The sequence below is a fragment of the Alternaria infectoria genome (genome assembly GCF_024043175.1).
Source record: "Alternaria infectoria strain BMP 0036 chromosome Unknown scaffold_1, whole genome shotgun sequence".
Classification (NCBI taxonomy): Eukaryota; Fungi; Ascomycota; class Dothideomycetes; order Pleosporales; family Pleosporaceae; genus Alternaria; species Alternaria infectoria.
The window spans coordinates 4,258,896-4,285,712 of record NW_026250690.1 but is presented as its reverse complement, the minus strand read 5'-3'; the positions used below and the strand labels follow the sequence as shown (position 1 = coordinate 4,285,712).

Below are 26,817 nucleotides of genomic sequence, written 5' to 3'. Positions count from 1 at the left end.
ACGATTGTTCAGCAGCCAAAAGCCTACACGCCATAGGCGCACTGAAATTTGGCCTACATCTGCGATACACCTGCCATGCCTCAACGGCATGGCAACTTCCCACACTTCCACTGACGCGATTCAAATCCAATCCTAATACGTGGGAGAGTATAAACCCAAGCTCGCATCATTAGATCGAAGGAATGTCGGACTGCGGGGTGGTGGTTGCCATGGGACTGCTCAACGAGCGTAGAAGAGAGGATGCGTGATGATGACGATCATCATCACTGTTATCGAGAAAAGCAGCGACAAGCTCGAGGCGCGTTTGTAAGATAGAGAGAGAGAGATGCCGTCTGCCGGACATTCCAACGCCGTTCATCGTTTTCCAGAAATCCTCACTCTCACTCCATCTAATAATACACGGAGACTTTTTAGTAAATGAGAATAAGAGTGAGATTATTGTGGTGTGAAGAAGAAGACGAGCAGTCGTATGCAAGATGCAGAGGCTTTTATATGCCTGTCCTTCGTACTTTTCTCCCACATGCGCGTTTACGCTTTAGATTTTGGAGCCGTTCTTCTTCTCGAACTCATACTTGGCGGTCCAGAGAAGTTTGGCACAGCCGAGCTTCTCAGGCATTCTCATCTTTGCTTCGCCTTTCGACAGAGCAGGCAAAGAATCATTCTGTTTCCTTTCTCGAGTTTTGAAAGCAGAGTTCGTCCGCACATCTCAGGAGTCGACAACTGTTTTGGGTGGCCTTGGAAGGCGCGCAGAAAACACATGGCTTGTTTGTCGTGGGCTTTTGTTCATGAGTCATCCGTCATGATGATTTTGGAAATATCTCGGGGAAGTTGGAGAGTAGACTATTGAAGATGGGTAGAAGAGTCTTTTATACGGCGTTGCGGCTAGCGCTGTATTCGATCTTTGGTGTGTTTGTGAGGGGACGAGACTCGCCGAAGCCATCGTCTGGTATCATGTAAGTTTTGAGTTAGAAGAAGGCGGAAGACATTACATTGCCCACTTCTTTTTTTAAACTCGGAGGAGAACATAGAAATGTTGGAACTGAGTTCTTTCTTTGGCTAGACAAACACATAACTTGATGATATAGGAATTTTGGAAACAGATGTTTTGAGTGTTGTAAAGAGAAGAAGGCCGGAGAGGAAGTAGGAGAAGTTTTGTTGTCGTCCAGCCAGGCATAAGGTCTACCAAACTAGTTTTAAGTCTTCAAAAATCCTCGAAACAGAATAAGGCGCTGTGACAACGTGTTCGACTCATCCATAGTTCTGGTAGCTGTTTTTTGGGCAGCAAACGCCGCCTATCTGCAATACGGGGCACCCAGCGCACCAGACATGGACTTGTAGTTTTCATTTTTTGTTTCCATCAACGCATCGTTTGTGGCTTTTGAAAGAATCGTAGAAGGAATAATGAGAGGAAGAAGGACTGAGCAGATGCAGATGAAGCTTTTATATCCCTCGATGACACAAGGCTGGGAAGTGTGACCGTAGCATTGCGTGGGATACGCGTACACCGTATTCTCCAACCTTTTTGTCTTCGAAACGTCGGCCGTTGTGAATACGCAGGTAGAATATTCAGAGTCTGGACACATGAACAGTGGTAACACTGCATTTTGAATTTCATGCGTCCAGGCCTTCAGATGTTTTGAAAGATAGTTAAAGTCGCGAAAAGGCCCGAGGAGCACATATCAGAGATCTTGTTGTTATTCTGTGGGATAAAGACCCCAGGAGCAAACATTGACAGTCTCAATTGTAGTTTCGCGCCGAATGCTTCCAATCACAGCGCAAAACTGCCATGGCTCGTTCTGCTGTCTTTTTCGACTGCGCAGCCATAAGTCCCCCATGTGGAAGTTTGAAAGGTTCGGCAGGAAGAGCGATACAGGCGTATCAATACGAGATGTCGGCTCGAGAAACGCATCAACCTGGAGAGTGTAATTTTGAAAGGTCGAAAGAGCGGGAAGACATGTACTCATGATTCAAGAGCTTTGGACAGCCAAAACCGGTCATAATGCAAATTCTTGTGCTTTTTTTGGAGGACATGATAGAAACCATCCGTCCTTTCGGGAAAAAGAGGAAGAGACGTTGGTATAAGAGAGAAGATCAAGCAGAGGGAAAGCCGGAAGGAAGGCAACTATAGCTCTCTGCTCGCTCTGGTTGTGGCTGCACAACCATGTGACATGCATGCGAATATTTGGAGACCCTGGAGACAAGAATGACGGTGCCAGCTTTCGACCCGGAGAAATCATAGCGGATCTTCAAGTTGGTTTGAAGATCGGAAGAGGTTCTTGGAGATGCGATACTTCTCTCTTCGTAGAGTATCTCCTCGCGTATGAGTCGTATGGAATGCGGGAGGTGTGGTTGGCTCGTCGTCTCTGGGTCGCCTCTGGGTCATCGCAAGAAGATCGGAAGAGCGGAAACACATAGGAATGGTCCAAGGTTTTTTGGACAGCCAGGACTGGTCATAATAACGACCGTAGGCTTTTTGGAAGACATTAATGTCTCTTCTCATATTCTGCAGAAAGAAGAGGAAGGAATGTTGGTGTATGTAAGAAGCCTGAGCAGAGAGGAAGGCTCGACGAACGACCATCAATAGTTGTCCAATGTGTTTTGTAGTCTTCTGGCTGCGCAACCATAGATTCTTCATGTGCAGATTTGAGAAGTCCAGCGGAAAGACATGTACTCAGCGGTGTCGTTTTTCGACCCGAGAAAAGCATGTCGTTTTTGTCTTTGTATTTTGGAAGCTTCGGAAGAAGGGAGGACATGACAGGTAACCACAACGATTTTGATTTCGAAAGCCCGCACCAATCATGGATGGTTTGTTCATTGGATTATTTCCGAAGACATAGCAGCGTGTCACAGTCTCTTTTTGAGAAGAAGAGGAAGAAAGTTTGGTATGAGAAGGACGATGGAGCAGAGAGAAAGCTGGAATTTATACCTCTCCAGCGCTAGCCAAAACAATAGACATGAGATGAGATGAGCTGGAGAAGTATCGTTTGCATGTGGTTCACAAAGATGAGGACGGGGTATGCGTACATGGAATATATCTCTCGAGCATCGATATTGTCCTACTCTTCTGTATCCTAAAGTCGAGTGTACATTATCTTGTAACTACATCCTCACTCTTCATCAACATTCTTCACACCACTCACCTCCGTCGCCTCCGTCCACCACCCCCACCACTCCTCCCATCTTCCTCCGCCGTAGCAACCAACGACCCAAGACCGCTTGTATCACCACCAGCACTCCCACCACCACCAAGCCAACCCGCCACCGTAGCCGCAAGCTCATCTCTCTTCTGTTTCCTCTCTTCCATCACCGACTGCCGTTGCTGGTTCACCGTCCTGAGCCCCGGCTGCCGCTGCATCACAGTCCTAAACCTCGCAAACCGTTTACCTTTCTGCAACGCAGGGACAGTTTGATTCCGCACTGTTCGGCGTCCAGATGGGTAGCGGACAACGTGTACAGGCAGGCTGACGCGTCTGATGCGCCTGCGCCGCTGGTTTTGCACAAAACCTGGCTTGGTGTTGATCAGTTTGCGTAGGTCATGTTTACGATGCCGGATAAGTGCTTTGATACTCCTGACGCGCTTTTTGAAGGCTCGCATCATGGATATCGATGTCCGGCGCGCTTTGTATGCCATGTCTAAGAGGACCTTGGGTGAGGTGTCGGGCTGCAAAGATACTATTGTAGTGTCACGGCCCCATCGGCGCAGGTGTCGCCATTGCGTTTGCTGGGTACGTTGTCGTTGGTGTCGTTGTTTGCGTTGCTGGATGGTAGACATTACAGTGCGGGCTTCCTCTGTCAGACGGAGGATATCGTGAACGGCGTAGCCTAGTGTTTGGTTGAAGGCCTGCGCTGTTGCTAGTTTTGAGACAGGCATTCTGCGGATGTGTGGTTTGGTGTGTTGAATGGCAGCCATGATGGCTCTCGCCTCTTCGGTCAGGCGGGAGACTTCAGAGACGGCGGGTTTGAGTTTCTCGTTGATCTCGACCGCTGTGGACATTCCGTGGGAGGTAAACTTGCGGATTGGCGCGCCCGTCGCTGTAGGCGATACCGCGGTCGTCTTATCCTTTTTTCTGGCACGAAGTTCTTTCTGTGCCGCTCTTTCAGCCTTTTGTGCCTTCTTCTTCTCCCTCTTCTCTGCGTTCCTCGCTAGCCTCTCTTCCTTTGGCCTCTCTCTCTCCTTAGCTGGAATCCTTCTCACAAGTTTGCGATTGATGTCGTCCAAAACGGAATCAGCCTCTTCCACCAGATCCGCTGCATCGACCATAAGCGTCCTGAACCTCACAGCCATCAAAAGACAGTGGCGCTGCAGAATCTCTGACATGACTGCTGTATGCTTCTTCTTCTGTTTATCGAAGAGCTTCTCGAATCTGCGCAATATTGCGTTCGCTGTCCGAACACGGAGCCGGCCGGAAGTAGATTGGCCTTCTATCTTGAGCTTGCGAACCAGTTCCGCTACTGTTAGTCTTGGAGGGGTCCGCGATTGCTCTTCTTGCTGAAATGGAGACGTGCTGGCTACTTTCAGAGTTGACAGATTGTGAGTCGGCACCTGCGTATGAATGGATGGCACAGATTTCGGTGTATTTGGGTCATGTTTTGACTACCTGGGCTATCAGAACACATTCATGGGAAGGTCGAGTCCACATCAGGCTCACCTACGTCCTCGTCCTCGTTCTTTTCATCAGGCGTAGCTCCATTTTTACGCATCGTTCGGAAACGAGAAAAGGGAACATCGACCGTAGTAGTGACGCTGTGGGGCATGCCTTCGTCTACCCGAGAGTGCTGTGTGAGCGTCATCGCCCCTTCACTCAGTGCACCAAAGCCAGGAAGACACAATATCTTGTCTCCTTTGGTCTGACTGTCTTGCGACAACTCCCCGGGGATCGAGTCCACAGTGCTAGGAATAGTGCCCACCTCCCAGCCCCAGTTAATCTTTTTCCCGAATGTAGCCCATCTGATCGTCCCCCTGTGACCGGACTTTTGAGCCAACTGTTCGAGATCTGATTTCGGAGAGATGAAGAACTGTATCGAGTCACCGTCTCGCACCACGGGTGTAAGAGTTGACTCGAAGTTTTGGGGATCACTGATCATGCTGAGAAGATCGTCATCCTTTGGTGGGTCTGCCGCTGGACTGGCCGCTGCAGGATCCAACGATAATAAGCCAGCTTTCTTTCCCCATCCGCCTCCACCACTCAAGACTCGATGGAGACGTGCTCCTTCAGTAAGTGCTTGCGACACCAGCGTGTTATAGAGAGGGGGATCACTGCGCCATAGACGCTCCCATGCATTTGTATGCTCGGAGACCGGACTCTGATTGTCTGTTGGCAAGCCAGAGAGGATTTCATCTGTTCGAGCGGCAATGATGGCCCTCAACTCATCGGGTATCACTAATGCCCAAGCTACAGTCGCTTGCGCAGGCTGTCCTCGCGATTTGAAGAATCTGGGAACAACATTTTCAAGTTCCGACGAGGCCTGCAGAGATTTACCACCAGGCCCGATAACCCTGCGGATGATGTTGCCCATGCAGCCGTTGACTGTGCGGGGCATTGTGAGTGGAATTAACGGAACGTGGAGAACGGGAGTTGAGTCTTTCTGTTGCTTGACTAAGCGGATTCCATGATGAGAAACGTTGGTCTTGGATACAGGGGTCATTTGACGATTTGAATCCAGGGTCCAAGTCGATAGGATCATCGTGGATGGCGAGCCTGTCTGGAAGACAGTATTTGCAAGAGGCAACCGCAAAGTGTCACGATAGACGGTGTCCTTGACGTTGTGTTCGGCAAATATGAAATCGATAGCGCTCTTGTCCAATGGCGATAGTTCTTGGGACGGTACAGAAACATCGGACGGGAGAATCGCGTAGGATATTCCTTCGAACCCCGCGCCAGCAAGAGGCGGCTGAGTAGGGTTCTTCTCCCCAACCCTGCTGACGGGGAGTTTGTCTACGACAGCACACAGTGCATCTATGTGGAGGTCCGGTATATCGGCCGCATTTTCGTAAGCGCGCAGAAGAGCGTTGCGGAGGAAAGCATCGTCGTCCAGCAAATAGTGCGCATACGAAGGCGTGACGAAAAAGACACAGAAGGTCCTTTGACGGGCGACGTCCAGTGGTGGAGGAGCGATGTGCTGAACAAGATCGTGTGGCTGGAGACGTTGTTAGATTATGGCAGTGGTTTGGAGCAGTTTCCTTACATGGGATTCCACAGACGGTGGTACAATTATGCCGCAGTGCCGACGAACGGGCGCGTGATATGCTTTGAATTGATCGAAGTTTGCGCGTCTACTCGGTATGACTGAGGGACAGCGCAGAGGGCGAGCGGCGGCAGCGGCGCGCCTCAAGAGTGGCCATTGTCGCGCAACCAGTAGAGGCATTTGTCGAAGCTCAATTGACCATAGTGAAGCATGGACGTGGTGTTGAAGATGCAGATGCAGGTGGTCATGACGCACCATCCGCAGCTAGCAGATCGCACTACCCGCGATGCCTGCAGGGCCTGGAGACGAGATGCGTACGTAAGCAGAGCCGCATCTCGCGACAACGGGCGTGGTAGCATGGCAAGCACTCCTGTCACCTGCCAGCCCGAGCATTGAGCCTGTCAACCGACGCGTCTATACTCCCTGCAAGCCCTCCGGACGCTTGCCATCCACTCGGGCGCCTGCACACGCCCTTGACACTTTTTGGAGCGCCGGCCAGGCCACGTCTCGCACGCACCTCCTTGCGCCGACCCACGCCCGCACCATCACCACCGCCTGCCTCTGCTTCTGATGCGCCCTTCATAGACCCCTCCCATTTGGCAGCCGCGGTTCGCCTTCCTTCCTAATCGTCCACCCACCATGTCACGCTCGTTCCGACGCTCGAATCCCATTACCATAATCCTCGCGGGCATCCTCTGCATCGGCTTCTTCGTCTTCTTCTTCTCTGGGACCGATGTGCCGTCCATTACCAGAAAAGGAGGGGGAGAGGTAGCCTCGAACCCCCTCTCGCCACCCTCGCTACCGTTCCGCAAGTCCAAGGCGAATGCTCCACAGGCCGCGCCGCCCGTCGTACATTACTATATGAACAACGTGACCAACACGCGCACGCCAATCGAAAACGAGGAGACGGTCCTGATTCTCACCCCATTGGCCAAGTTCTACCAAGAATACTGGGACAATCTGCTCAAGCTCAACTACCCACACAACCTCATCTCCCTGGGCTTCATAATACCAAAGACAAAGGAGGGTAATGCCGCATACGCAGCGCTACAGGCCCAAGTCACCAAGACACAAACTGGATCCAAGAAGAATCGCTTCTCCGCCATTACCATCCTCCGCCAGGACACCGAGTCCCCCCTCCAGTCGCAAACCGAAGCCGAGCGTCACAAGATGGAGAATCAGAAGGCGCGACGTGCAGCCATGGCCAAGGCGCGCAATTCGCTCCTGTTCACAACGCTAGGTCCCACAACCTCGTGGGTCCTCTGGATGGACGCAGACATCGTCGAGACACCACCCACTCTGATCCAGGATCTGGCCGATTACGACGTGCCCATCATCGTCCCCAACTGCTTCCAGAGATACTACAATGAAGATAAGAAGAGCATGGACATCCGGGAATACGACTTCAACAACTGGATCGACAGCCCCACAGCCAAGGACCTTGCTGCTAAGATGGGCAAGGACGACATTTTGCTCGAAGGCTACGCCGAGATGGCTACATACCGTAGCCTCATGGCTAAGATGCACGACACATCGGCGGACCCCAAGGCAAAGATCAAGCTCGACGGAGTCGGCGGCGCTACTTTGCTTGTGAAGGCGGAGGTACACCGAGACGGCGCCATGTTCCCACCGTTTGCCTTTTACAACCTCATTGAGACGGAAGGTTTTGCCAAGATGGCGAACCGACTGAACTGGGAAAGTTTCGGACTGCCAAACTACCTCGTAAGTCATTTTCCGTCCTGTCACACAGACATTGCTTGCTAACATTGGTCGTAGGTATACCACTACAACGAGTAAGAAGATCCGAGGCGATGTACAATCTATTTGCAGACTGCTTCCTTTGGCGGTCTTGGGCGGCGTTTGAGAGGGATTTCCGACTGCCACACTGTTGATATCATGAGCATTGCATGCACGAAAATAGTCATGTATTAGGGGTATAGAAGGCTTGCTGGCAAGAGATATACCAGCATCATCTTTGAATTGGATTACGAAAGTTTCTACTGCAACCTTCTGAAGTTACTGATCGACCAACATTGCGGCATGAATTAGTATGCATATATCCAAGATGTTTCCAAGCATTTAGTCTCGACTATGTGGGCTGCGGAGCACGCTTCGTTCCAATAGGCCAGTGGCAGATGCGGGTCTTGCGTGACGACCAGGCGCAATCACGCTACACCCATCTTTAGATCTAACATGCCTAATCAAGAGACTCTACAAGCATCTGAATATTGAGGCAGCATGCATCGACAGACGCATGCGACACTGAACCCCGCGGGGAACGGATCGTCGCGTGCCAGAGCTCCGGTACCTCGCCCGATCCACCTCGGTGCGGGATGACGCCTCGGAAGGCATTCCCTCGACCGTACCATAACTATTCCCACGACTGAACCCGTACGGGACGACCGGAACATTTCACACAATCTCCAGCAACCAGTCTCGTAAACGCCACGAATCGAGAAAAAGGAGGAAACCATGGCCGAAATCGCCGGCCCCCGCAAACGCACCTCGGAACGCGACGCCCTCCCACCACGAACCCACAGCGGCGCCTCGGAAACCTCACCTATAGTAACGAGTTCGCAATCTCACAACAAAGACTATAATTCCATATCGCCTGATATCCGCGCACGCGACCACTCCACCTCCACCTCCACCACAACGACTAAACCCGCGAACCCGTCTCAAGACCCCAACGGCGCGTCCTCTATACCGCAAGGGTCCTCCGCCACAGATTCAGGTGCGCCGCAGGAAGGCACAGCAGGGACGTTGCAACCCGCCGTCGACCAGCGCCGACTAAACGGCCATGCGAGTGTAGACCACCGCGCGAGGAGTGCAGAGCGAGAAGCAGCCGCGGTGGAACAACGCGAGAAAGGGTGGTGGAGCGCGTTTTGGGAAAAGTACGGGAGTGTCGAGTTGGATAATAAGGGGAGTGTTGCTAGGGATCATTTGGCGTTGGGTAAGAACAATCCGTTCCTCCCAACTGCCTCCTGTAGATGTATATGCGGGAAGATGGGTAATAATCATACTGACATGATACATAGAACGAACCTTCCTAGCCTGGCTCCGCACATCCCTCTCCTTCGCGTCGATCGGCATAGCGATAACGCAACTCTTCCGACTAAACACTTCGATAGCGAATTCGCCGGATTCATCTTCTACTACCTCTCCACAAGCGAAATTGCGGCATTTGGGGAAACCGCTGGGCGCGACGTTCATCGGTATTGCGATTCTCATGCTTCTGATAGGGTTTCATCGGTACTTTGAGGCTCAGCATTACGTTATACGGGGCAAGTTCCCCGCGTCGAGAGGCAGCATCATCATTGTCAGCGCCATAGCAGGCGCGCTGATAGCGAGTTCACTCATCATCATAGTGGTTACGGCGCCGGGGGCGTTTGAGACTTGAAAAGAGAAGACTTAGTTTACTCTGCTAAGCTTGGGTATCTTTGATTCATTTCCATCGTACGTGATTCTTTTATCTCTTCATAGAGGTCAACGGCTGCGTTGCCCCTGTCATGTGTTCGCTATTGCTCAAAAGCTCTGTTCCCCCACACATAGTCCTTGAAATACGCCCTAGCCTATCATCTCCTCCGTTGTCTTGCCCGCTCGCGACGACTTGATGACACCCTGAATCAGTTCTTCGACAGCGTCCCAGTCCGATGTGTCGATGGGAACTAGGTCCGTCTTGAAGTAGCTCGCGATGTAGTTCAGCTGCGTCCAGCTGTTCTTGTCGTGTACGAAAGTAAGGGCGACACCGACGCGTCCAAAACGACCGGTACGACCAATGCGGTGGAGGTATGTCTCGGGGTCTGCGTCCACTCCGTTTGCCATGGTCGGGACGTCCTGGTAGAACAGTTAGTACCCCTTGTAGATATTCTTTTGAACCATAACTTACGTAGTTGATAACCATAGTGACTGACTGCACGTCGATACCACGGGCAAGAACGTTGGTGGTGATGAGGACCTTGGCCTCTCCGGATCGGAACTGGTCGATGATGCGATCACGCTCAGGGCCTTCCAGGGCACCACTGAGTTGCGCAACCTTGTGGCCTTCGGCAACCATGCGCTTCTCGAGCTCCTCAGCAGTCCTTCTGGTCCTGACGAAGATGATGGACGAGGCTTGTGTCATCAGACCGTAGAACTTGAGCAATGTCGCGTACTTGTCATTGTCCTTATCGATATCAATGTACAGCTGCTTAATGCCCTCGATGGTCAACTCCTCGTGCGCTAGAGTAATCGTGTTTGCGTTGGGTGCGAAGCGCTTGGCGTATGCGATGACGGTGGGTGGGAAGGTAGCGGAGAAGAGGACTGTCTGGATGTCCTTGTTCAGAAGTGACTTGACGCGAGTGCATTGCTCGCCCATGCCCTGCTGATCCAACATGTTGTCGGCCTCGTCCAGAACCAGAATCTTGATGTTCTTTGGGTTGATGAGACGCCGCCTCAGCATGTCCTGAACAGTTCCCGGTGTGCCGACAAGAATTTGGGCATTGAACTGTTGTCCCCTTCGTGACGGGTCGGGAATGGCAGCCATAGTCTTGAGACCGTCCATGAACTGACCCATGTGCGTAATGACACCTAGAATCTGACGGGCGAGTTCTCGGCTAGGCGCGAGTGCCAGCGCTTGCGGCTCGGGGTTCGATAGGTCGACGCGAGAGAGGATGTTGAGCGAGAAGGCAGCAGTCTTACCAGTTCCAGACTGTGACTGCGCGATCATGTTGGTGGGAGGGTTCATCAGAAGCAGAGGCAATGCCTTCTCTTGAACTTTGGATGGCTGGGTGAAGTTCATGCTGCGAATGCCCTTGAGGAGTTCCTCGGAGCTGACATTGTTAGCTGGCCCGGTGCGTGAGCGCAGTCCACTTACAGATTAAGCTCCTCAAACGACTTGACGGAGTACAGCGGGTTATTGGGGTCTGCCTGCAGGTCGGCGAGCTTGACCTCGACGTTGAACTTAGGCTCAGCCAGAGCAGAGCCGTTTCCAGGTGGACCGCTGCCATCGGTCTGAGCTTGTTCGAGAGAAGACTCCGGAGCTTTTTCGGGTTCCTGTGCGGGAGTCTCCTCGGTCGGCTCCTGCTTGATGGGGGTTTCTTCTGCCGCCGACATGGTGGGCGAGTGCGGGTCGCGTTGCGGGCGGTGAGGTGAGGAAGGTGCGACCTTGGTGATGAGCGCGGGAGTTTGCTGAGCGGAGCGGATTGCTATGGATACAACGTTGTTGCTCGCTCAAGGTGGTCTGGCGCAAAGTGTGAGGTAGCTGTGTTGGTGCAGGTACAAGAGACGCGCTGGAAATTGTGAGAGCTCCAGATGTCGACTTTGGCGGGGCTGAGACGCTAGGCAGCTTTAGCGCGCAGGCCGCATGAACAGGCCCCGAGCATGTGTGCAGGCGCGACCGAGTGAAAGCGCTCAACAGCCCTGTTCCTGCATGCCATTGTAGTCGGCGTGTGCCACTATTCACCACACCACATAATACAATACAAGCAGAAGATTACCAAGATCCAGCGTCACCGGCTCAGATCCCGGGTTTCCTCCTCGGCACGCACCGCCTCGTTGCCATTCCTCCTGCCCCACTAATTGGGCTGCCGGTAACCAAGACGCCTGGTGTACTCCGCGTATCCCTTCCCGCCCTCGCCCCAGCACTCCTTCACCCTCTATGTCTGGGGCCCGAGTCCCCTCTCTCCACGTGCACGACCCATACACATCTCAGCAATCATGGAGGTCGACATTGCGCCCCAGTTTGGCGCCGAACTGAAGGTATGCGGAGTTGGAGCAGCACTTCCGAGCATGCGCTGACGGGTCATCACAGGATGGCTTCAAGACAGTCAACGCTTGGGTACGTCATACACACTCCCATAGACTTCCGAGGGAGAACAGGCATATGCGCTGCCAGCTACGTGTCTTGCGCTTCGAGTTACTGACACGCGACTGCAGGTCTCCGGCGGCATCTCCTGGCTGGATGATATCCAACAGTTCTACCGAGAACGAAGCGCTATCGAGAAAGAATACTCGGCAAAACTCAGCGCACTTGCGAAGAAGTACTACGAAAAGAAGGCAAAGAAGCAGAGCAGCCTCAGTGTTGGTGACACGCCTACCGTTACTCCAGGCTCGCTCGAGAGGTATGACGGCCGTCGCATAAGGTTGGGGCGTTACTGACACATCCACACAGCGCTTCTATGACTACATGGGGTGTTCAACTAAGCACCCTCGAATCCCGCGCCTCCGAACACGAACAATTCGCTGGCGCTCTCATCACCCAGCTCGCTGACCCCCTCAAGGTCCTTGGCACCCGCACCGAGGAGCTGCGCAAGTTGCACGGAGACTATGCTGCTAAGCTGGAGAAGGAGCGCGATAACCAGTATGGCGAGTTGCGCAAGCAAAAGGGCAAATACGACAGCGTCTGCCAGGAGGTTGAGAGCCGGCGCAAGAAGGCGGACGGCGCATTTGACCACGGAAAAGCCAAGGCGCGGAACGCTTTCGAACAGCAGCAGGTCGAGATGCGCAACGTCAAGGTACGTAGCATGCCAAATCTCACATGTCATACACTGACCACCGCAGAACACCTATCTCATCAGTATCAACGTAACCAACAAGCAAAAGGAGATGTACTACCATGAATACGTCCCTGAGCTACTAGATGTAAGTCAAGCCGCAACATCAGTGACGCATGGCTAACAGTCACAGAGCCTCCAGGATCTTTCGGAAACACGGGTTAACAAGCTGAATTCGATATGGTCACTCGCCGCTCAGATCGAAACCCAAACACTTACGCGAAGTACCGAGTATCTGAAGCACCTCTCTTCCGAGATCCCGCGAAACAACCCTCTTCTCGACTCGATGATGTTCGTACGGCACAACGCTGGCTCATTCCAGGAGCCTGGTGACTTCCAATTCGAGCCCAGCCCGGTTTGGCTAGACGACAGTAGTATCGCGGTCGACGATTCCGCGACGGTATTTTTGCGCAACGTTCTCACGAAATCGAAGACGTCATTGGGGGAGTACCGACGCGAGCTCGAGAAGAAACGTAAAGAAGTTGAGAACGCCAAAACCGTGCGCCAGAACATAAGGGACGGAAAGGACAAGAGAGATGAAGTGGACATCGTTCGCGCTGTCTTCGCTATACAGGAACAAATGCATGAGGTTGAGAGACAGAAAGTCAGCGCCGAGGTGGAGGTTTCGACCATCACTTCAGTTGTCGGTGACTTGAGCATTGGCGCAAGAAACCACAACTTCAAGTCGCAGACATTCAAGATACCTACGAATTGCGATCTATGCGGAGATCGAATATGGGGACTGTCCGCGAAGGGGTACGACTGTCAAGACTGTGGCTATACGTGCCATAGCAAGTGCGAGATGAAGGTTCCCGCCGACTGTCCCGGCGAGCAGTCCAAGGTGGAGAAGAAAAAGTTGAAAGAAGAAAGGCAGAAAGCCGCGCACGCAGTGACAGCGACGAATGGCGCCGCGACGAGTTCCAGTACGAATCTACCCCCACTGGGGAGAAGCGACACAGTAAACTCCATGAACACCCTCAGCTCTGGCTATTCGGCTACTGCGCATCGGTCAATATCTGGAGGCATGTCGCCTACTGCCGAGGAAACTCCACCACCACCAGAGAAGAAGGCGCCGACCGTACCGGGTGCTAGGAAAAACCGGCTAGTTGCTCCACCACCTACGCAATACGTCAAGAACGACGAGGACATGCCTCCGCCCACACCCAAGTCTGCAGAAGCGAAGGGTAGAATGCTTTACGCCTATCAAGAGAATGGAGAGGGCGAATTGACCGTTGCAGATGGTACGGATGTTACCATTGTAGAACCCGATGGTATGTACTAGACGCTTCTCACATCTCAGGTCTCTTTCGCCACTTTGCTAACACTCTGCCACAGATGGTTCTGGATGGATGAAAGTCCGTGCTGGCTTCAAAGAGGGTCTTGTCCCAGCAGCGTATGTCGAGATGACGGTCGCGACACCACCTACCACTGCTTCTACATTCTCATCAGCAAGACCTGACTCGACGTACTCTGCATCGTCGGCATCGACCACCAACTTTACCGCGGCTGCCGCTCCCGGTAAGAAGAAGGGACCCGCCGTTGCGCCGAAGCGTGGCGCAAAGAAGTTGAAGTACGTCGAAGCATTGTATGACTACACTGCGCAAAGCGACGCAGAGCATTCCATGTCAGAAGGAGATCGCTTTGTTCTCATCAACATGGAGGCTGGTGACGGCTGGGCAGATGTCGAGAAAGACGGTGTAGTACGCAGTGTACCAGCCAACTATGTTCAGCAAGTCTAGATCACTTGTCTAGCAGCAGTTCGCGAGATGAGCTTCTTCTGATTGATTAGTTCGTTATCTACAGCGTGGGAGTGTTGGAGAAGAGCTACCTGCATGGAGTATCGCTAAAGTATCTGTACATACCTAAAGGCATTATTCTTACCTAGTCTGTTTCTATGCATCTGTAACTTGTGCAGTTGTCGCAGTCACAAAACTTGTCGGTCACGCTGTGGCACTACGAGCCCCTGCATCTCGGGACGAACATGTGGGCCCTGATTATTAGCGCAAAGCCTTTCCATCTCGTCACGTCGCTTCCTCCATCTTTCCCCCATCAACCTCACCATCACGTCTCATCGCATGAGTCTCGCGTTCTACTAGAAAGTCCCATGATCATGTTACACCTGATGTGGCCTGCTGCGCCAAAACCCGTAACACACGACAACAGGGCTGCATAGAACACGAGCTTCGGGTGACCAGCGCGCTGCTACGTCGCTTACAACATGGCTGCTGAGTCGTCCTATGAACCCGGAGTACTGACACTCACGATAGTGGCCAATTACTGGATCATGTCGAAAGAGAAGACAAAGCAGGTTACGTATGCGCCCACACGCAGACATTGGGCTTTCAGCTTGTTCACACAGACGCCCTGATTCTCGGAGTCTCCCATTGCACGGCCAAATTGCGCAAATCGTCGTGAGGATATGCGTATTCTGTATACATTCTATGCGACAGTAACATCGGGGTAACATCATGGCCCATACCAAGACCCCAGAGCAAGCCAGCGCCTATTCATACGGAGGACCGCACTACTGTCAGAACTGGCTTGGTCCATCCTTGGTACAGTCCGACCATTTGACTATCTCTCGGCTTCCACGCACGTTCAGCCTGTTCTCCGCGCCACTCGTGTCTTCTCGCAGAATGCGGGCGCATTCGGCTCTTCCAAGTCTAACCAGAACTTCGATGTCGCACTGCATATTGACAGGAACAACCATTCTGAGCATGGACCAATGCCATGCGCAGATCAACATGCCCTCAGGAACTCGGTGCCTCTCAGTCAATCAGCGCTTTAGCCCTGGAGACACCACGTATCTCGCACTTGCTCTCGGCGTAATTTATGTCTGGACGCATGTCAAACTGGCAGCAAAGGCGCGCTCTTGTCCCTTCGGGACACGTACGTATGTGGCACAGACTGATAGCCTGCTCAGATTATACCCAGCTACCTATGCCACGCAGCTCGTTCACTAGTCCGCAAGGTCATATGAGCGAGCCTCCTTTGAGAATGGTAATCTCCCTTTTGATTGTCGTCTCCGCCGTTTGTGTTGTTGAATCGATTGCTATATTCACATTCACTCTTTTGCACGCTTTCCTCCACAGCTAAGATATGTAAGCGGTGTATGCACTCTCTTCGCCATACCACACACTCTTTCCCGGTTCAGCGATCGATCCTTGTCTATTTGCCGAGGAGCTCCAGAACGCAGTAGGCGCATACCTAACTCATTGCTCCTTCTTGCCCAAACGGAGCAGCCACGCTAGTGAGACCCTGTCTTGGCGCCACGATACAAACAATACTCACCTCACCTTCGCTCTTGTGTCTTCCCACTACGCTCGTTTCCTATAAGTCCGAACCGACTCAGTCGCCTTCACGATTCACCGGTCATTCTTTCGTGTCTTCACCCGGAGTTTCGTCTCCATTTCGCTCCTTAGGCACTGCCAGTATCCTTCTCCGCTACTTCCCCACGTACTTCACAACAACAAAAAAGCCGACAAATTCGAAAGCAGTACCGCGACACCGATCGTTCTGTCAAGAACTTGGAGGAAGTAACTGATTAGAGGGAAGAAACGGTCAGTCGCTCTGCGTCACACTACTTACTGCCGCATTGGCTAACGTCCGGAGAAGTTATTAGCGACTTCCACGAAAGTGTTGCAAGCTCTAGCCTACCATGAAGATTGGCCACATAGTTACCGCCACAGCGCTTGCTGTGATCACTGCAGCTAAGCCGCACCACATGCACCGCCACGCTCATGCTCACGATCCGGTCAAGCGCGGTACCATGTTCACGCCTGCAGCGACCGAGACTCATATCGTATACTGGCTCGATGATCATTCAATCACAGAAGAAGAGGCCCGTGAAGGTATCGCTAACGGCACTCTGAAGTGGGGCACTGATGGTGTTCTTTCGACATCGACTAGTAGTCCTGTCGCACTGCCTACTCTGCCTCCAGCTTCCAAGCATCAAGTTCCAGCCGCCGATCCGACACCAGAACCCACTCCTAAGAAGGCTGCCGAACAGCCCAAGCCTGTTGCGCCCGAACCGCAGAAGCCCGCGCCAACACCCGAAATGCCCCCAAGCGACCCTACACCGAGTCCCTCCCAGGATACGACACCTGTTCAGCACTCCGGCACTCCGCGTCCCTGGATAGACATGGTCGACAAGGATGGTCACTGTGCTGAGTGCGACAAAGAATTCCCAAACGGCAAGATACGTTGCACTGAGTTCCCTCACGGATATGGCGCCTTGCCTATCGCCCATGAGGGATTGGGAGGCTGGTCCGGTATCCAAGATCCCCAATATTCCGGAGGGGATGGTTTCGATGACATCACAACCGTTCCGAAAGGTTCATGCTCGGATGGTACCTGCTGCACGTCTGGCAGCTTCTGTTCCTATGGCTGTCCGAATCCGTATCTCAAGGCTTCGTTCCCCTCGATTCAAGGTAGGACGGGTCAGAGTGTTGGTGGCTTGTACTGCAATGAAGACGGGTTCCTGGAGATGGCCGACGGCAAGATCGCCAATACCCTCTGCGTTCAAGGATCAAAGCACATGGGTGTGAAAGTGCAGAACAAACTCTCAAAGTCTGTCTCTTTCTGTCGCACAGACTATCCCGGTATGATAAACACCCACCCTCCCAATGCACTTGCTTACACGTAGCAGGGACCGAGTCCATGACTTTCCCAGTCACCGTCGGCCCTGGTGAGACCGGCTTCCTAGCCAATCCCGATCAACAGAAGTATTTCTTTTGGCAAGGCAAGAAGACTTCAGCTCAGTACTACGTCAACAAACAGGGCGTACCTGAAGACGAGGCTTGTACGTGGGGTACAGAAATGGGAGGCAAGGGCAATTGGGCGCCAGCGGTTTTCGGAACATCTTTCGATGACGGCCCAATGCAGGAAGGTTTCTCCAGCCTGAAACAAAACGAGCTATGCAAGAAGGAGCGGCTTGGCTACGACATCACCTTCATTGGCGATGGCGTCGTGTCTCCTTGCCGGTACAAGAGCGCCACAAACCAGTGGTGTCAAGCTGACAAGTGTTGGGAAGACCCAGATCGCGGCTGCACTGTACGTTGCTCTACTGTCCTTCCGCAAAGCCAGACAATCGCTAACTTGGATAGGCTGCTATTATGCATGGCGATCTCACTGTTGTACTATCTGATGGTTAGTACACCCGGTCTTAGTGCAGCGTCAAACGCATGTACCCCGCTGTCTTGTCACTTTCCTTGGTCTGTCCCTACTACATCTGCGGCTCTCACGACACTGTTCTTACTATTTCCCACTTCACGTCAGCCTATATCAGCAGGCTCATGTATTCCTGGTCAATACTTTCACAATGTCGAAGGCCCGGCGGACTGCGGCAACGATCTCGACGGAGCTTTTGGAGGAGGTTTCGGATTTCTTGAACGGATTACCAATTACCTTTCTTCGGATATGTACACATCTTCTCTTCTGTCAATAATAGTATCGGGATCTTTATCGGCGGTGATCCACGTACTGGTCGTGATGCACAGTCTTCTTGGACTCTTAGGCCGAGAAGGGCTCTTCATTTGTCAAACCCAATGGCCTGTTGACTTCAATGTCTGATGTTGATACTCTACACGATTGCAAGAAAAGTGACACACATGAGTCGAACAATATTCAGGCAGTAACTCATGAAGCGTAAACATCGATTCACTATGCTATCATACGGCAACGAAGTCTCCATCAGCGCGATGCCGGGGTATCGTCTCAGTACACCAATCGGTGGAACAACAAAAAAATGCAAAAGTGCAATCCTCCGTGGGCCAAACAGTCAACTCTGATGATGCTGCTAAAACACAATTTCCCCCTCCCATGACGATGCAACGGTAAACGGTCCACCTGTCACACTGTTGACGGCGGCGAATGTGTAGGATATGAAGGTGGAATAGACTGAATGGAGATGTAACGTGTAGCGGGCGTGAGGGCGGGCTGATCGATGTGCCGAAGGATGGCGGGTTATAAGAGGCTGCGTTGCCATACCTGCCATTCGTAGCGCAACTTGACGCATACAAGCTGATGATGTTGATGCATATCGTTTATCCGTGTCAATGACTTGCGCGTAAGTGCGCGTCGCTGTGATGTAACGTGAAACAATCGAGAGGTCCTTAGTACGAGCAGCAATCGCTTCGAAAGCGAAGTGACTCGATCCAGAGGAACCCCATGTAAATGGGTTGCCTTCAACTCGGGTCCGGATTGAAGCTGAGAAAGTCGGTCGGGTCATTCATATTGAGGGCCAGACTCGGGTCGAAACCGAGAAAAGAGCCATGCTCTGCAGTCGTCGTCGGTGTTGGGTCCTCCAGAGGTTCACCGGTATGACCGCCGTGTGTAAGACAGCCGACGCATGCGCAGCCGTCTCCGCATTGACAGGTACCAGACGCGTCTGAACAGCTTGGTAGGGTCATCTCGTTCCAGAAGTAGGATGATGGCGATAGCGTTACGGTATCTTCGTCTTTGATGTCGCTTGGACTGCTGGCTGCGGGTGATCCTATAGTATCTGTGGAATTTTGCAACGTGTCGCTTGGTGCTGACATGGACGGTGTGTAACCAAGGCTGGTCGAGAACTGGGCCTGCGGCTGGCTTGGCACGGGGTTCAGTTGCTGTGGCCAGTCCCTGGGCAACACCATTGGTACCTGGGGCATGGCCGCCATATCCATACTCTGTTGGAAGCTCATCTGAGTTGGTGTGGGTGTTGCCAAGCTTTGTTGCATTGGGCCGAAGTTCAGGTTGTGACCGGCCTCCGCTCCGTAGCCAGATTGATGAGGGTAGGTAGGCATGTCGTAGAGAGGTGGAGCCATTCCTCCGAAGCCGCCGTTGTACTGGAAGTGTGCCATGATCCTAACATATTCCATCATTGTAGCGTTGTTCGGATGCGCAGCGCATCCAAAACAGCTACATGACTCTCCGCAGTGGCAGTTGTGTTCGGGGACGTGCTGACCGATGTGAGGACTTGCAACAGACGGTGACATGGGAGGATTCGTTGACGGGCTCATCGATACGGAATTTTGGCGATGATAGGCTGCCGCTGCATGGTTATAGATTGGAGTGCCGAGACCGAAGGGGTTCGGTGCAGGAGATGGTATTTGCGCATGGAAGTTTTGATACTGTGGGATCACCGCTTGACCTGGAAATTGGAATTGATGTCCCATATGTTGATAAGCGTGTGACTGGTCGTTGACGGGTGCATCTTCCTGCTTCGTTGAACAGCAAGACTTCTTCTGCACTGACGGCTCTGGAGCTGGTTTTGCTTTGGCTTTGCTGCCACAGCAGCCTCCTTGTGCTGGCGCTGGTGCTGGCTTGGCTTTGCTACCACAACAGCCTCCTTCTTGAACTGGTGACAGAACCGGCTTTGGCTTGCAACAACTTGAGACGGGCTCGTTTTGCGCAGGGAGTAAACGTGGGGTTGAGCTTGCACTCGAAGGGAGTGACGCTGCGTTGCTACCACTTGTCTCTGAGGGCGTATACGTGATGGAAGAGGCGTCAGTCTTGGCGTCAAAGCCAGCCTGGATTGCCTTCTCGAGGTTGTACGGGGTGACGGCTGCAGACTTACGCCTGCCTTTCTGGATTCGACTGTTTCCTGCAACGGTAGCTGTGGGTGCAGCTCGTTCTGAAGGGCAAGCACATTCAGACGCTTTGGGAATTGTGTAGTTGATGACGACACGTTCGCAACTGCATGAGCCAGTCGGATGTGGACAGCTACTCAAAGGTCGACCCGGCTTTCGAACCTCGACAAGCACTCGATCTCTGTGGTCGCATTTCGACGAGCGATGGCCGCGGATGCACGGACCGCTATTGAAAGTCAGTTAAAGTGCACAGCGAATGAGCAGCTTGCGCAATGCGATGCAAGCCGCAGTCGCTAAAGAATTTCTCGGGTACCTGCTGTATGTGCGTAACAAATAGCGAAGACAAGAGGGTAGGACAATGCAGAACGAGGAGCAAGACGAATAAGCGGGAGTACCTACCAGGCGACCTTCTTGCGCTCTCCATTGACTTCGGCCCACATGATGCGGGGCTGATATGAGGTCGAAATAACTTGCTCAATCCGCGGCAGGTTACCACCAAATGCGCCGTGTATCGGGGACGAAGTAAGACTGCTGATGGAAACAGCTTTTGTCCAAGCTTACTGTACACCGCGCACGTGAAAGTCTTGCGGAGGGGTGAGGTGGCGTACGGCACGGAAGACTGCAGTGGCAAGAGTCTAGGCTAAACGTACGACTCTCGTTGGATAGGAAAGTGGCCGACAGGCTTCAATGTGGTGCGATGTAACTATCCGAAAGAGAAGGTAGACTCGGTACTGGGCTTGGCTAAGTGATCTGTGAAGGGTCCAGCTCCGAGCGCCTGGAGCGTTGATAACCCTGAGCGCTGCCACCGGCTTCCCACAGTGTCGGTGATAATACTGTATAAGCACAGGCGTTGGTTGATGCAGTAGCGATCTTGAGCGCGGAACGGATGAATGGTGGATCGTATGCAGGCGGGCGCACGTCGGAAATGCACACGGCAACAGCGGCAGGGTCCTCAGTTGAGAGCCGGCGGAATCAGGGCGCCGGTTGTACTGGATTACCTCCCAGGATGCGGTCTGGAGAAATATTGCCTTGACAGGGCCCAGCGTTGGTGGGGACGTGAGATACCAGTTCGAAACCGCAGAAAGAACACCGCCGTCACCTCTCCCCACTAGACGGATGAATGACTCGGGTCTCCAGTTGTCAAGGCGTGGGATCTGCTGGTCGGCGCTCGAAGGTTTGTCGTGAATTGAATGGATGCGACGTTTGGCGGAGGGTTGGATTAGGCTTAGTGCCTTAGCGTTGAGCAAGTTTCTTACTAAGCGGTCTTAGTCGCTTCAGGGCGGCACAAGCAGAAGGTGCGATGATGGAGAAATAGATGCCAGGCGATGTCTCATCGGTAAAGTAAGCGGAGGAAGTGTCGAGATAAAGTACGTGCAAGGCGGGAGTTATGGAAACGTGACCTACGGAGAGCAGCACCTGTGCCTGCTCAGATCATGGTCAGAAGAACCGTGGAAACGATGCTGCGGCCGCCGGGTATATCACTGGAGCGTGGGGAATCTGGCGCCGAGCGGACCCTGGCGCGCTCAGACGAGTACCGCGATAATTCAATCGGTGTGGGCGCGATTGGTAGGCCGTGGTATACATGAGGCGTCGCTCGAAGCCACCTGGATCACGTCCCACGCCATCGGGCTGGTGCAACGCTCGCTGCCACAGCCAACGAGCGAGCGGCAGACCCTGCGGCCGTTTGCAGCGCATCCTGCCTGGTCAGCCTTCAGACCCCGTTGATGACGGCGATCCGCTGTTTCGAAGATTACGTCTGTCTGGAACGCAGCTGAGATAGGAAAGGTGGTGGCTGGTGATCTAGGCACGTGCCACTTGTGGCTCCGCTCTTCGAACACCCAAAATACAATCTTCGCCAAGACCATTGTTTCGTCACAACTTTCCTTTCATCATGTCCTCAGAAGCCGACGAGGAAGGCCTGGACCTGTTCCAAGAGCCTACCGATTTCTATGAACCAGAAAAACAGGCCACATTCGCGTCGCATCAGCTGCTTTCCGGCAAAGAGCTCACTGTTCGTTTGGTTGGTCACAACCCTTTGTGGGTAAGTCATGCACTTGATCACCGACATGCCGAAGCACTGTATGGAACTTGTCAAAGCAACCACTATTGGCTTCCGTTCTTCTAGAAGACTTCTAGAAAGCCCGTGGAATTTTCGGAAATGCTTCGACACATTCGCTGAGTTCTGACGTACTTGAGCTGCGCCTGGCACGTTCACTGACACATTCAGGGGCACTTTCTATGGAATGCAGGGCGCACTATATCTGAATATCTGGAGGAGAATGCAAAAGAACTCGTAGAAAACCGGACGGTTCTCGAGCTTGGCGCCGGAGCAGGACTTCCAAGCCTTGTCTGTGCTCTCAACGGTGCCGCTCAAACGGTCGTCACGGACTATCCCGATGCTGAGTTGGTCGAAAACCTGCAATACAATGTTGACCATTGCGAACTACTGCCTAAGCCACCCAAGATTACAGCGGAGGTTTGTGACTGTGCTCAACCTTGGCAAACATCACTAATGTATGTACAGGGGTATCTCTGGGGTGCGCCTACCCGTGACTTGACGAAATATCTGGCTGATGGTTCGGGCTTTGATGTCCTCATTTTGGCCGACCTTCTATTCAACCACTCGGAACATGCCAAACTCATCAAGACTGTCCAGCTCACCCTCAAGAAATCGCCGAACTCCCGAGCCTACGTCTTCTTTACACCATACCGCCCGTGGTTGTACGAGAAGGACTTGGCCTTCTTTGATCTGGCTAAGGAAGCCGGTTTTACCGTTGCTAAGACGTTCGAAAAGGTCATGGATAAGGTCATGTTTGAGGAAGATCCTGGTGTGAGTCTTTCGGATCGCTTCATTTGAAGACGTCACTGACCAAACATAGGATGAACTTCTTCGCCGGACTGTCTTCGGCTATGAGCTGACTTGGAACGCATGAGACTAGTTCTCGGAGTAGCAACGAGTAAAGCACAATGTTTCCCGCAGGCCAGATCATACCTCATGGTACTCGTCCGCCATATGCGGGTATTAATCCTGAAGCAACAGAACTTCGGTACGCAACTGCTCAGTTTTGTTTTGAGAGCCATAAAGCTTTCAGCAGTTGTGTGAGCAGGACTTGCCCATCGCGTCTCACGCCATCGCCTTCTCCAAGCAAGGTTCAAACATGCGACTACAGTGAGTCGTGTTTGCTTTTGAAGACGTTTGGCAAAACATGCATAGAATTGACTTTGCGGGCTTCCAGCCATCTAGCGGTACACGTATAGTATGCATAATGCCTTTCCAGCCTCTATTTCGCATATCTTGTTCACTTATCCCAACACATCCCCTTTCTACGCGACATTGTGTACGTACTCCGTTACAGTCTCACATCGTGCGTTGCGGGGAGCGTGAAGAGGGCTCTATTGCACAACACGTTGTAAATTCTTATGTCGTATGATTGTACTGATAGACTCACAAAGCATGCAGAACAGATTCACTTCCCGCTGGGTATGCTGCAATATGCCAACACACCGCGCGAAACACTGTTCACTCCGTTCAACATATGCCTAGGCGAAGTCCCTCAGTATGGGACGTGAGCAACATCTCACTACCTACAGGTGTATCACGATCAGTGCTCTAGCTCCATCACCTCTTCTCACCTCTGCACGACTAATCTCATGGTTGTGTCAACGCTCGAGTCCCGAGTGGCATCTCTGAGCCTGGGCGGCTGTGTAGGGTGGCAAAGTCGGACTGATCTAGTATTTCCAGTGTCGCCCATTACCCCTTCCCCAGCTCCTGACCCAATTAGCTCAGATGATACGTCACACCAAGGCGCAAGCGACGCAGTGGGGTTGAGAGGTAGCGTCAAAGGATACACGCCACCCCCACTCCCAACTCGCGTGGAGCAAATGGTGAGGAGCTTGCCTGTCAAAGGCCAGCGTCCTCTCCTGCAACACATCTCACGCCATCCGATGACCCTTGCTGATGTCGAGGCTTTGGTCCCTGCACTCATCGGTAGACAAAAGATCATGGACCAGATGGTCATAAACATTGGTTACTTCAATGCTAGAGGCTTGATATCGTCTTCTGACCTCGAGCACATGCTTATCCATATCCTCGCTGTAGGTGACGAACAGCATTACCTATACGAAACAACACAAGCCCGGATTGAACTGGAACGCCTCCGCTATCAACACTGCGAGCGCATGCAGCGCCAAACCCGGATCAAAGATGTCAAGGGTTTCAAGAAGACGGGAAGACTAAGGAGCAATGTCCAGCATTGTGAGTCTATTGGCGACTTTTCTCGTTCCAGGCTGCACAGTGGGCCGGGCCTAACGGATCGGAAGTATCCCAGGGTCCGGCTGCCGCCCAATGATACACGACAGGTGGGCGTGATACCCAATCTGCCAGTGTCGAGAATGGATATGGAGGTCGAGCATTGTGATGTGTCGACGAGGACCGGATCGACCCCCGAGTTTCAGGATGCGAGGATGGGGATGAGCGACAAGATTGTCGTGAAACTTCCACCTAAAGAGCCTTCATCCCAAGCCCAAACACCGCCTAAGCGTCGGAGACGAAGAAAGCAGTCCAAAATACCTTGAATCATGAGAAATAGCAACATTAGTGAAAGTTGACCTCGGTGCTGAGCGATGCATGCCTGTGAGGTTGAAGTGTTTGCGGGGGCTAGCGCCGTTGACCGATAGAGCTTATCCATTGCCGAGGTTCCTTGAGGCTTCACGACTCCTCGACTGCCGACAACGATGACGCGCTACAAACCACCATGACAGTCTCATAGCGATGCTTGCCATCTCTATCAACATCTATTTATCATGACCTCCTCAAAGCCACCAAAAGCCATCCTGTTCGACATCGGCGGGGTTGTCGTACGTACCTCCTCACACTGCCACCTGCCCAGCCATCCATCACTATGCGCGACAGGACCACGTTGGCTAACGTGTCCCATTACAGGTCATAAGCCCTTTCCAAGCCATTCTCGATTACGAAATCGAGAACAAGATCCCGAATGGCTACATAAACTTCGCGATCCAGAAAGGCCCTCACGACACCGGCGCATGGCAGCTCATCGAACGCGGCGAAGTCGAACTCAATGACGACTGGTTCGCGGCCTTTAGGCAACAGCTTATGCGACCGGAAGTATGGTCACAGTATCTTCAGAAGCTTGCGCAGCAAGAGAGTGTCGGTGGTGGACAAGCTATTGAGGGCGGGAAACCACAAGTACCAGACATCGACGCGAAGAAGCTGTTCTGGCGCATGATGAAGATCAGCCGAGCACCGGATCCATACATGTACCCTGCGCTACGAAAGCTAGGTCAGAGTGGAAAGTTTGTCCTGGGCGCGTTCAGCAACAACGTCACGTTCCCCACGGGCATTCTCGACGACGAAGGCAAGCTCTTCACCAAAGAGCTCATCCACGCACCGGCCCCGAACCCTTACGCGAACGACTCCACAGATATCACGACGTGCTTTGACATCTTCCTCGGCTCTGCGGCGGTTGGTGTCAGGAAACCGGATCCGGAGGCATACAAGCTGGCGGTACGGGAGATGGACAAGATTGCGAAGAAGAAGGGGATGGGGAATGTGACGGAAGGTGACACTCTCTTCTTGGACGACATCGGCATAAATCTGAAGTTTGCGAAGAAGACGGGGTTGAGGACAATCAAGGTGAATCTAGGCAAGACGAAGGACGCTGTGAAAGAGCTCGAAGAGGCGGTTGGCATACCATTGTTGGACGAGAAAGCTAAGCTATGAATGTTGACATGAGTTCCACCTGCTTCAAAGATCACAGGCCTCCTTGGCCTCCAGATCCGCCATTCTCTTATGCGCTGCACTCTCCACCAACCTGATGACAGCCAATAGTGCAGACTGACGACCCAGTCCTTCCTGAGGCGCAATGAGGAACTTTCTTTCTGCACCGCCAACTGACTTAGTGTTCCAGCCAATGACGCATGCGCGGAACTTCTCGATGCCCTCTCCTCTGCTTTCATATCTACCCATAAGGAGCAGTGGCTCTAGCGTCGGGCGGTACGTGGAGGCGATTAACTCTGTGATCATGTCAGTGAGGTGTCAAGGTATGGTGATGAGGGGTGTCGTACTGCTGAGATAACTCAAGTGATTCTCATCGCTATCCAAGAGAGGCGTAGCAGGAACGCTGGGAGGTGCTGGTACGTGGGGGCGACTCTCGTTGCTCAACTCATGTGCCATGTCACTCATGAAGACGACGGTCTACGGAGCTTTATTGGAGAGTTGCCCTTCAAGGCTATGTATCGGTCGAGCTGCTTGCTCTCTGACATCGCAATCATCTCCAAGAGGCCATGGGTTTGGCAAAGCAAGCCATGCATCCTATTATTGCTGACAAGTCTAGCAATTGTATAGGCAATCACCTAGAGTATAATTGCATGAGATCCTCTTCCCGATACGAAAGATCGCTCTCACACCCAACCTCTTCTACTACTTCTCGATCCAACGATGGCCAGCCGCCCAGTTACACGAGACGATGTGAATAACCTCAAACTCCTCAAATTTTTGGTTACATCCC

At 52.7% G+C, this 26,817-nt stretch overlaps 8 protein-coding genes across 8 annotated transcripts; 4 read left to right on the top strand and 4 right to left on the bottom strand.

Moving 5' to 3' along the window:
* Nucleotides 1–3,136: 3,136 nt before the first annotated feature.
* Nucleotides 3,137–4,318, bottom strand: J4E92_001416 (uncharacterized protein; the record flags this gene model as incomplete). Its single annotated transcript, XM_051492828.1, has 1 exon — nt 3,137–4,318. One exon carries the CDS (start codon nt 4,316–4,318, stop codon nt 3,137–3,139), a length of 1,182 nt encoding a protein of 393 aa, XP_051358340.1.
* Nucleotides 4,319–4,617: 299 nt separating this feature from the next.
* J4E92_001415 (uncharacterized protein) lies at nt 4,618–5,957 on the bottom strand (the record flags this gene model as incomplete). Its single annotated transcript, XM_051492827.1, is given in 2 exon segments — nt 4,618–5,936; nt 5,951–5,957. The coding sequence occupies 2 exon segments, from the start codon at nt 5,955–5,957 to the stop codon at nt 4,618–4,620; spliced, it is 1,326 nt and encodes a 441-aa protein (XP_051358339.1).
* An 868-nt stretch (nt 5,958–6,825) lies between these two features.
* Nucleotides 6,826–7,983, top strand: J4E92_001414 (uncharacterized protein; the record flags this gene model as incomplete). Its single annotated transcript, XM_051492826.1, has 2 exons — nt 6,826–7,908; nt 7,963–7,983. 2 exons carry the CDS (start codon nt 6,826–6,828, stop codon nt 7,981–7,983), a joined length of 1,104 nt encoding a protein of 367 aa, XP_051358338.1.
* A 1,770-nt stretch (nt 7,984–9,753) lies between these two features.
* On the bottom strand, nt 9,754–11,280 carry DBP5 (RNA helicase required for poly(A+) mRNA export; the record flags this gene model as incomplete). Its single annotated transcript, XM_051492825.1, has 3 exons — nt 9,754–10,023; nt 10,076–10,997; nt 11,042–11,280. 3 exons carry the CDS (start codon nt 11,278–11,280, stop codon nt 9,754–9,756), a joined length of 1,431 nt encoding a protein of 476 aa, XP_051358337.1.
* Nucleotides 11,281–11,883: 603 nt separating this feature from the next.
* On the top strand, nt 11,884–14,458 carry J4E92_001412 (uncharacterized protein; the record flags this gene model as incomplete). The annotated part of the gene is made up of 7 exons (XM_051492824.1): nt 11,884–11,925; nt 11,978–12,004; nt 12,103–12,287; nt 12,338–12,680; nt 12,727–12,807; nt 12,853–13,990; nt 14,055–14,458. The coding sequence occupies 7 exons, from the start codon at nt 11,884–11,886 to the stop codon at nt 14,456–14,458; spliced, it is 2,220 nt and encodes a 739-aa protein (XP_051358336.1).
* A 4,446-nt stretch (nt 14,459–18,904) lies between these two features.
* Nucleotides 18,905–19,576, bottom strand: J4E92_001411 (uncharacterized protein; the record flags this gene model as incomplete). Its single annotated transcript, XM_051492823.1, has 2 exons — nt 18,905–19,543; nt 19,568–19,576. The coding sequence occupies 2 exons, from the start codon at nt 19,574–19,576 to the stop codon at nt 18,905–18,907; spliced, it is 648 nt and encodes a 215-aa protein (XP_051358335.1).
* Nucleotides 19,577–22,178: 2,602 nt separating this feature from the next.
* Nucleotides 22,179–23,144, top strand: J4E92_001410 (uncharacterized protein; the record flags this gene model as incomplete). The annotated part of the gene is made up of 3 exons (XM_051492822.1): nt 22,179–22,328; nt 22,515–22,763; nt 22,812–23,144. The coding sequence occupies 3 exons, from the start codon at nt 22,179–22,181 to the stop codon at nt 23,142–23,144; spliced, it is 732 nt and encodes a 243-aa protein (XP_051358334.1).
* Nucleotides 23,145–25,090: 1,946 nt separating this feature from the next.
* J4E92_001409 (uncharacterized protein) lies at nt 25,091–26,030 on the top strand (the record flags this gene model as incomplete). Its single annotated transcript, XM_051492821.1, has 2 exons — nt 25,091–25,144; nt 25,230–26,030. 2 exons carry the CDS (start codon nt 25,091–25,093, stop codon nt 26,028–26,030), a joined length of 855 nt encoding a protein of 284 aa, XP_051358333.1.
* Between the last annotated feature and the right edge of the window lie 787 nt (nt 26,031–26,817).